Raw genomic sequence first — 11,058 nt, forward strand, 5'->3', positions numbered from 1 at the left:
ATTGCATCGGATCTGGACCGTCGATTTCGCTCTGACGGACGGTCCATATCATCCGGATGCACTGTAAAATGACTCAAATAACTGGCAAACAAAGCCGTGTGGTTTCTGATCGGGTCAGCATCGTCGGGCCATTGATCGATCCAGCTCACGTACAACCTTCCTCCCTTTCTCTGGTCCAACCATCCTCCTCCTACCCATCGACGAAAGGAATCGACGGAATGGAATGAGAGGATGTCATCCTCCTCCCAGTCCCAGTGGCCTATAAAACCCACAACTTGCACCCGGCTCGCCTCACACAAACACACCAGAAATATAATACCGGGTGCAGAAGAATTCAATCCCAACCCAACGATGGCGTCGAGTCCCAGGAGAACAGTCGTGTGCTCGGTGCTGCCACTGCTGCTGCTGCTTGCCGGCGCGGCCCGCGCGGCGGGTAACTTCTACCAGGACGTGGACATCACGTGGGGCGACGGGCGCGGCAAGATCGGCGGCGGCGGCGACGTCCTGACGCTGTCCCTCGACAGGGCCTCCGGCTCCGGGTTCCAGTCCAAGAACCAGTACCTGTACGGCCGCTTCGACATGCAGATCAAGCTCGTCCCCGGCGACTCCGCCGGCACCGTCGCCACTTTCTACGTACGTTTCCTTGCACGACCGCACGTGGACGTACGTGTTGACTGACATCATGCACGGGGAGTACTGTACTGATTCGAGTCCATACTCCATACTTCTATTGCAGCTGTCGTCGCAGGGGTCGGCGCACGACGAGATCGACTTCGAGTTCCTGGGGAACGCGAGCGGGCAGCCCTACACGGTGCACACCAACGTGTACAGCCAGGGCAAGGGCGGGCGGGAGCAGCAGTTCCGCATGTGGTTCGACCCCACCGCCGACTTCCACACCTACTCCGTCGTCTGGAACCCCACGCACATCCTGTACGTAGCATGCCGACGGCATCATCAGTCTCTCTCTTCTACCTCTTCTCCTCGACGCAGGACAAGGAGATCTCATGCATGCACGCAGGTTCTACGTGGACGGGACGCCGATCCGGGAGCACCGGAACCGGGAGGCGGCGACGGGGGTGGCGTACCCGCGGAGCCAGGCGATGCGGGTGTACGCCAGCGTGTGGGACGCGGAGGAGTGGGCGACGCAGGGCGGGCGGGTGAGGACGGACTGGTCGCGGGCGCCCTTCGTGGCGTCGTACAAGGGCTTCGCCGCGAGCGGGTGCGCGTCGCAGGACGCGGCGGCGTGCGCCAGGTCCAACGGCGCGTGGATGTACCAGGAGCTGGACGCCACCGCGCTGGACCGACTCCAGTGGGTGCAGAAGAACTACATGATCTACAACTACTGCACGGACACCTGGAGGTTCAAGGACGGCGCTCCGCCCGAGTGCGCCACCAAGTAGAGTGTTCTATCTCGAGGCGACGTTCCCAGGATAGGCCACGTTCCCGGGTTTTTTTTTTTGGGGTAGATTGGGTATATAATTTGTGTACACCTACGTATGGACGTAATTGTAACCATGCAGGTATATAAACGATATACTCCCTCCGTCTCAAAATAAGTGACTCGACTTTGTACTAGTTTGTATAAAGTTAAGTCATTTATTTTGAAACGGAGGGAGTAATAAATTCAGCTTATACAATATATCAATATTTATCTATTTATCTAGGCGGGGCATATACTTATATTGTTAATTAGCTTTTGGCTAATTGTCGGGTGCATGCAAATTTGATAAATCATACTACTAAACTAATAAAACCTTCTTTTTCCAAGAACACAACTTTATTGACAACTAAGGATAAAGGGGATCCGCTAAAAAAAAGATAATAGCGGATAATAGGTACAATCTTGAGCAACATATTTCTCTGTACAACTTGGCTGAGTAATAAAACCGACAAATAGCACAAGGCCAATGCTAGGCACCGGGTAAGAGCAACTCTAGCAGACTCCGTAAAACGCCAGCCCGCATAAGGCTTTTGCAGTTCGCGGAAAATGGTGTATGCGGGCCGGCGCGGGTGAGGTCAGACTCAGATCCCGCAAAACGGACCTGTCGGCGTGCCTTGCTGCCCTTACTGTCCAAAGGTAGGAGTGCCTTGCTGCCCTTACTGTCACCGGAAAAGGACACCGCAAGATTGAACCCAAAGCTAAGCACTTCTCCCATTGCAAGAAAGATCAATCTAGTATGCCAAACCAAACTGATAATTCGAAGAGACTTGCAAAGATAACCAATCATACATAAAAGAATTCAGAGAAGATTCAAATATTGTTCATAGATAGACTTGATCATAAACCCACAATTCATCGGTCTCAACAAACACACCACAAAAAGAAGATTACATTGAATAGATCTCCACAAGAGAGGGGGAGAACATTGTATTGAGATCCAAAAAGAGAGAAGAAGCCATCTAGCTACTAACTATGGACCCCTAGGTCTGAAGTAAACTACTCACACTTCATCGGAGAGGCTATGGTGTTGATGTAGAAGCCCTCTGTGATCGATGCCCCCTCCGGCGGAGCTCCGAAACAGGCCCCAAGATGAGATCTCGTGGATACAGAAAGTTACAGCGGTGGAATTAGGGTTTTGGCTCCTGTTCTGATCGTTTGGGGGTACGTGGGTATATATAGGAGGAAGAAGTACGTCGGTGGAGCAACTGGAGGCCCACGAGGGTGGAGGGTGCGCCTGGGGGGGGGGGGCAGGCGCACCCCCTACCTCGTGGCCTCCTGTTAGTTGGCTTGACGCAGGGTCCAAGTCTCCTGAGTTGTATTCGGTGAGAAAATCACATTCCCGAAGGTTTCATTCCGTTTGGACTCCGTTTGATATTCCTTTTCTTTGAAACCCTAAAACAGGCAAAAAATAGCAATTCTGGGCTGGGCCTCCGGTTAATAGGTTAGTCCCAAAAATAATATAAAAGTGGATAATAAAGCCCAATAATGTCCAAAACAGTAGATAATATAGCATGGAGCAATCAAAAATTATAGATACGTTGGTGACGTATCAAGCATCCCAAGCTTAATTCCTGCTCGTCCTCGAGTAGGTAAATGATAAAAACAGAATTTTTAATGTGGAGTGCTACTTGGCATAATTTTAATGTAATTCTTCTTAGTTGTGGTATGAATATTCAGATCCGAAAGATTCAAGACAAAAGTTCATATTGACATAAAAATGATAATACTTCAAGCATACTAACTAAGCAATTATGTCTTCTCAAAATAACATGGCCAAAGAAAGTTCATCCCTACAAAATCATATGGTTTAGTCATGTTTCATTTTCGTCACACAAGAATGATGTCATCATGCACAACCCCGATGACAAGCCAAGCAATTGTTTCATACTTTAGTAATCTCAAAGCTATAAACTTTCACGCAATATATGAGCGCGAGCCATGGACATAGCACTATAGGTGGAATATAATATAATGAGGAGGGTTATGTGGAGAAGACAAAAAAGGAGAAAGTCTCATATCAACGAGGCTAATCAATGGGCTATGGAGATGCCCACCGATTGATATTAATGCAAGGAGTAGGGATTGCCATGCAACGGATGCACTAGAGCTATAAATGTATGCAAGCTCAACAAAAGAAACTAGTGGGTGTGCATCCAACTTGCTTGCTCACGAAGACCTAGGGCACTTGAGGAGGCCCATTGTTGGAATATACAAGCCATGTTCTATAATGAAAAATTCCCACTAGTATATGAAAGTGATAACATGAGAGACTCTCTACTATGAAGATCATGGTGCTACTTTGAAGCACAAGTGTGGCAAAAGATAGTAACAGTGTCCCTTCTCTCTTTTTCTCTCATTTTCTCTTTTTTTGGGCCTTCTCTCTTTTTTTATTGCCTTTCTCTTTTTTTATATTCCTCACTTGTGACAATGCTCTAGAAAATGATGATCATCACACTTCTATTTATTTACAACTCAATGATTACAACTCGATACCAGAACAAAGATGACTCTATATGAATGCCTCCGGCGGTGTACCGGGATATGCAATGAACCAAGAGTGACATGTATGCAAGAATTATGAACGGTGGCTTTGCCACAAATACTATGTCAACTACATGATCATGCTAAGCAATATGACAATGATGAATGTGTCATGATGAATGGAATGATAGAAAGTTGCATGGCAATATATCTCGGAATGGCTATGGAAATGCCATAATAGGTAGGTATGGTGGCTGTTTTGAGGAAAATATAAGGAGGTTTATGTGTGAAAGAGTGTATCATATCATGGGGTTTGGATGCACCGGCGAATTTTGCGCCAACTCTCAATGTGAGAAAGGGCAATCCACAGTACCGAAGAGGCTAGCAAGGATGGAAGGGTGAGAGTGCGTATAATCCATGGAGTCAACATTAGTCATAAAGAACTCACATACTTATTGCAAAAATCTACAAGTCATCAAAAACCTCGGTACTACACGCATGCTCCTAGGGGGATAGATTGGTAGGAAAAGACCATCGCTCGTCCCCGACCGCCACTCATAAGGAAGACAATCAAATAACACCTCATGTTTCAAATTTGTTGCATACCGTTTACCATACGTGCATGATACGGGACTTGCAAACCTCAACACAAGTATTTCTCAATTTCACAACTACTCAACTAGCACGACTTTGATATTATTACCTCCATGTCTCAAAACAATCATCAAGCATCAAACTTCTCTTAGTATTCAACACACTCATAAGAAAGTTCTATTATTAATCTTGCATACCAAGCTTATTAGGATTTTAAGCAAATTACCATGCTATTGAGACTCTCAAAATAATCTAAGTGAAGCATGAGAGATCAATAGTTTCTATAAAACAAATCCACCACCGTGCTCTAAAAGATATAAGTGAAGCAATAAAGCAAAATTATATAACTCAAAAGATATAAGCGAAGCACATAGAGTATTCTAACAAATTCCAAATCATGTATGGCTCTCTAAAAAGGTGTGTACAGCAAGGATGATTGTGGTAGACTAAAAAGCAAAGACTCAAATAATACAATACGCTCCAAGTAAAACACATATCATGTGGCGAATAAAAATATAGCTCCAAGTAAAGTTACCGATAGAAGTAGACGAAAGAGGGGATGCCTTCCGGGGCATCCCCAAGCTTTGGCTTTTAGGTGTCCTTAGATTATCTTGGGTGTGACATGGGCATCCCCAAGCTTAGGCTCTTGCCACTCCTTGTTCCATAATCCATCAAATCTTTACCCAAAACTTGAAAACTTCACAACACAAAACTTAAAGTACAAAATCTCGTGAGCTCCGTTAGCGAAAGAAAACAAAAGACCACTTCAAGGTACTGTAATAAACTCATTATTTATTTATATGGGTGTTATACCTACTGTATTACAACTTCTCTATGGTTCATAAACTAATTTACTAGCCATAGATTCATCAAAATAAGCAAACAACATACGCAAAACAGAATCTGTCAAAAACATAACAGTCTGTAGTAATTTGTAGCTAGCGCAAGATCTGGAACCCCAAAAATTCTAAAATAAATTTCTGGACGTGAGGAATTTATCTATTAATCATCTGCAAAAATAATTAACTAAATATCACTTTCCAAATAAAAATTACAGCAGTTCTCGTGAGCGCTAAAGTTTCTGTTTTTTTACAGCAAGTCCAACAAGACTTTCCCCAAGTCTTCCCAATGGTTCTACTTGGCACAAACACTAATTAAACATGAAAAACACAACCAAAACAGAGACTAGATAATTTCTTTATTACTAAACAGGAGAAAAAAAAGCAAGGAATAAAAATAAAATTGGGTTGCCTCCCAACAAGCGCTATCGTTTAACGCCCCTAGCTAGGCATTGATAATTTTAATGATGCTCACATGAGAGACAAGAATTGAAGCACAAAGAAAGCATCATAAAACATGTGACAAACACTTCTGAGTCTAACATACTTCCTATGCATAGGCATCTTATAGACAAACAAATTATCATGGAAAGCAAAAACTAGCATATGCATGGAAGAGGAAAGAAACAATAGTAATCTCAACATAACGAGAGGTAATTTAGTAACATGGAAATTTCTACCACCATATTTTCCTCTCTCATAATAATTGCATGTAGGATCATAGGCAAATTCAACAATACAGCTATCACAAAACATATTCTTAACAAGATCCACATGTATGCAAAGTTGAAACTCTTCCAAAATAGTGGGATTAACATTAACTAAAGTCATGACCTCTCCAAACCCACTTTCAATAATATTGCAAACACTATTATCAATCTCATATTCATCATGGGGCTTAAATAAATTTTCAAGATCAGAAGTAGAATCACCCCAATCATGATCATTGCAACAAATAGTAGTCATAGCAAAACTAGCATCCCCAAGCTTAGGGTTTTGCGTACCATTAACACAATTGACATTAAGAGAATTTATAATAACATCATTGCAATCACACTTTTCATCGAAGGAACTATCAAGTATGGGTGCAATAGCAACGATCTCATGTTTAACATAAGAAACTATAGCAAATTCATCTTCATAAATATTGGCATCATGGCCACAAGAATAGCAAGCATCATGTTCATCAAGGGATATTTCAACAAATCATCGGAATCATCATTATCTATAGATTCATGCATATCATTATTTTCTTCCAAAGCAGCACTCATTCTTTCAATAAATTCTTGGACATAGACATTATGAGCAAAGTTTTCATTGCAATATTTAAGTATGACGGAATTTTCAGATTTATTGAGAGTAAAATCATACTTTTCAATCAAAGAAGCAACTCCATGAGCACCCTTAAAATTGACAAATTCTTCAATTTGTTCGATATCATAGTAACTATAAACACCCTTTGCATAAGAAGATAAGATTTCATTATCATTGAACTCACATAGATAGGGAAGGTGTTTCTTAGGGTTCTTAGAGCAATAAGTAAAATCACAAATTTCACAAAGATTCCAAGCATAACATAGCAAACTATTTATATGATACCATAAGAGCTTCCCTTTTTCAGACAAACGATGACGCACAAAATGAGCATGCTCATCTAAATATTTCGCATCAACTAGGCTAGTTGGGGTTTCAGCACGAGCACATAAGGATCAAAGATGATCCAAGTAGAACACTTTAAGTGGATCCATATCAATAGATTATTAGCAAGCAAAGATGCAAGGAAATGGAAGGCACATGGTAACATAAGCAAACAAGCAACAGGCAAAAAGAGGCAAATAGAGAAAGAGAGGGAGGATAGAGAGAGAGAGAGAGAGAGAGGGAAAATAAAACGGCAAGGGTGAAGTGGGGGAGAGGAAAATGAGAGGCAAATGGAAAATAATGTAATGCGGGAGATAAGGGTAGGTGATGGGTACTTGGTATGTTGACTTTTGCGTAGACCTCCCCGGCAACGGCGCTAGAAATCCTTCTTGCTACCTCTTTTAGCACTGCGTTGGTTTTCCCCGAAGAGGAAGGGATGATGCAGCAAAGTAGCATAAGTATTTCCTTCAGTTTTTGAGAACCAAGGTATCAATCCAGTAGGAGGCTACGTGTGCGTCCCTCGTACCTGCACAAAACAAATAAATCCTCGCAACCAATGCAAATAGGGGTTGTCAATCCCTATAGGGCCACTTACGAGAGTGAGATCTGATAGATATGATAAGATAATATTTTTGGTATTTTTATGATAAAGATGTAAAGTAAAATAAAGGCAAAGTAAATAACTAAGTAGTAGGAGATCAATATGATAAAGATAGACCTGGGGGCCATAGGTTTCACTAGTGGCTTCTCTCGAGAGCATAAGTATTCTACGGTGGGTGAACAAATTACTGTTGAGCAATTGACAGAATTGAGCATAGTTATGAGAATATCTAGGTATGATCATGTATATAGGCATCACGTCCGAGACAAGTAGACCAACTCCTGCCTGCATCTATTACTATTACTCCACTCATCGACAGCTATCCAGCATGCATCTAGAGTATTAAGTTAAAAACAGAGTAACACCTTAAGCAAGATGACATGATGTAGAGGGATAGACTCATGCAATATGAAGAAAACCCCATCTTGTTATCCTCGATGGCAACAACACAATACGTGCCTTGCTGCCCTTACTGTCACCGGGAAAGGACACCGCAAGATTGAACCCAAAGCTAAGAACTTCACCCATTGCAAGAAAGATCAATCTAGTAGGCCAAACCAAACTGATAATTCGAAGAGACTTGCAAAGATAACCAATCATACATAAAAGAATTCAGAGAAGATTCAAATATTGTTCATGGATAGACTTGATCATAAACCCACAATTCATCGGTCTCAACAAACACACCACAAAAAGAAGATTACATCGAATAGATCTCCACAAGAGAGGGGGAGAACATTGTATTGATATCCAAAAAGAGAGAAGGAGCCATCTAGCTACTAACTATGGACCCGTAGGTCTGAAGTAAACTACTCACACTTCATTGGAGAGGTTGTGTTGATGTAGAAGCCCTCCGTGATCGATGCCCCCTCCGGCGGAGCTCCGGAACAGGCCCCAAGATGGGATCTCGTGGATACAGAAAGTTACGGCGGTGGAATTAGGGTTTTGGCTCCTGTTCTGATCGTTTGGGGGTATGTGGGTATATATAGGAGGAAGAAGTACGTCGGTGGAGCAACAGGGGGCCCACGAGGGTAGAGGGCGCGCCTGGGGGTGGGGGGCAGGCGCTCCCCCCTACCTCGTGGCCTCCTGTTAGTTGGCTTGACCTAGGGTCCAAGTCTCCCGAGTTGTATTCGGTGAGAAAATCATGTTCCCAAAGGTTTCATTCCGTTTGGACTCCGTTTGATATTCCTTTTCTTCGAAACCCTAAAACAGGCAAAAAAAAACAATTCCGTGTTGGGCCTCCGGTTAATAGGTTAGTCCCAAAAATAATATAAAAGTGGATAATAAAGCCAAATAGTGTCCAAAACAGTAGATAATATAGCATGGAGCAATCAAAAATTATAGACACGTTGGAGACGTATCAGGCACGTATTGTATTGTTGCCATCGAGGATAACAAGATGGTTTTTTTATCATATTGCATGAATTTATCCCTCTACATCATGTCATCTTGCTTAAAGCATTACTCTGTTCTTATGAACTTAATACTCTAGATGCATGCTGGATAGTGTTCGATGTGTGGAGTAATAGTAGTAGATGCAGGCACGAGTCGGTCTACTTGTCTCGGACGTGATGGCTATATACATGATCATACCTAGATATTCTCATAACTATGCTCAATTCTGTCAATTGCTCAACAGTAATTCGTTCACCCACCATAAAATACCTATGCTCTTGAGAGAAGCCACTAGTGAAACCTATGGCCCCAGGGTTTATCTTCATCATATTAATCTTCCAATACTTAGTTATTTTCATTGCCTTTTATTTTACTTTGCATGTTTATCATAAAAATACCAAAAATATTATCTTATCATATCTATCAGATCTCACTCTCGTAAGTGACCGTGTAGGGATTGACAACCCCTTATCGCGTTGGTTGCGAGGATTTATTTGTTTTGTGTAGGTGCGAGGGACTTGCACGTAGCCACCTATTGGATTGATACCTTGGTTCTCAAAAACTAAGGGAAATACTTACGCTACTTTGCTGCACCACCCTTTCCACTTCAAGGGAAAACCAATGCAAGTGCTGAAGAGGTAGCACGGTGTAGATCATACTTGGAGTCCCTCAAACCATCGATGAATAATCCCGTGAACTGCCCATGAACAGTCCTTCGAACTGAAGGCCAAAAGCACGGCCTCTCCACTTGGTTGCAAGCATGCAACCTTCACGATCTGGTAGCGCTTCGCCGTCCAGAGCTAATCGTCACCAGAGAATTAGAGGGCTATCCTAATTCTAATTATGAGGACCAAGAGGATTATCCTAGCTCTAATTAGTCAACTAGGATCAACTAGAACTAGAACTAGAAGAACTAGAGGAGGCTCCAAAAATTATGTATACAAAAAAAAATCAAAAAACCCCAGTATATATAGGTTGGAGGAGAGGGAGAGGGCAACCACCAAGGGGGAAAGTTTCCCTCTTGGGGCACCGGCCTAGGAGGGGGAGGAAAATCCCCCCTTCTCCAATTCGGCCTCCTTCGAAAGGAGACGCCTCCCCACTTGGGCCTTTGTGGCCCAAGTTGCCTTTCACCACTTGGCCTTTTTAGCCCTATTGATATATAAATTAAATATAAAATGTTATAAATACTTTCAGACTATTATATATATACATATATTTTAAGATCTCTGGAAACATTTTTCACCTATATATAATTTATCGATAATACCTAGTATTACCCGATACTCTCTGAAACCCTTCCGGTGACCCTGAAACGCTTCTGATTCTCTCGGAACTATTCTGAATATTCATGAAATAATTTCACAAATATATTCTCATGACTCCCGTGTTGGGGAACACAGTAATTTCAAAAAAAATTCTACGCACACGCAAGAACTATCATGGTGATGTATAGCAACGAGAGGGGAAGAGTGTTCTCCACATACCCTCGTAGACCGTAAGCGGAAGCGTTATGACAACTCGGTTGATGTAGTCGTACGTCTTCACGATCCGACTGATCCTACTACCGAAAGTACGACACCTCCACGATCTACACACGTTCGACTCGGTGACGTCCCACGAACTCTCGATCCAGCTGAGTGTCGAGGGAGAGCTTTGTCAGCACCACGGCGTGATGATGGTGATGATGAAGCTACCGGCGCCAGGGCTTCGCCTAAAAACTACGACGATATGACCGAGGTGGATTATGGTGAAGGGGGGACCGCACACGGCTAAGGGATCAATGATCAACTTGTGTGTTCTAGGGTTCCCCTTGCCCCCATATATAAAGGAGCAAGTGGGGTGGCCGGCCGGCCCTTGGGGCGCGCCAGGAGAGGAGGAGTCCTCCTCCTGGTAGGATTAGGACTCCCCTTTTCCTAGTCCTACTAGGAGGGGGAAAGGAAGGAGGAGAGGGAGAAGGAAAGGGGGGCGCCGCCCCCTTCCCTAGTCAAATTCAGACCAGAGGGGGAGGGGGCGTGCGGCCTGCCCTGGCCGGCCCTCTCTCTCTACTAAGGTCCATGTGGCCCATTAGT

General features: G+C 43.3%; 1 protein-coding gene across 1 annotated transcript; it reads left to right on the forward strand.

The window, feature by feature from the left end:
• Positions 1-311: 311 nt before the first annotated feature.
• Positions 312-1,674, forward strand: LOC123153374 (xyloglucan endotransglucosylase/hydrolase protein 24). Its single transcript, XM_044572526.1, has 3 exons — positions 312-633; positions 737-930; positions 1,019-1,674. Exons 1-3 carry the CDS (start codon positions 352-354, stop codon positions 1,398-1,400), a joined length of 858 nt encoding a protein of 285 aa, XP_044428461.1. The 5' UTR covers positions 312-351; the 3' UTR covers positions 1,401-1,674.
• The last annotated feature ends 9,384 nt before the right edge of the window (positions 1,675-11,058 follow it).

The sequence above is a fragment of the Triticum aestivum genome, chromosome 7A (genome assembly GCF_018294505.1).
Source record: "Triticum aestivum cultivar Chinese Spring chromosome 7A, IWGSC CS RefSeq v2.1, whole genome shotgun sequence".
NCBI lineage: Eukaryota > Viridiplantae > Streptophyta > Magnoliopsida > Poales > Poaceae > Triticum > Triticum aestivum.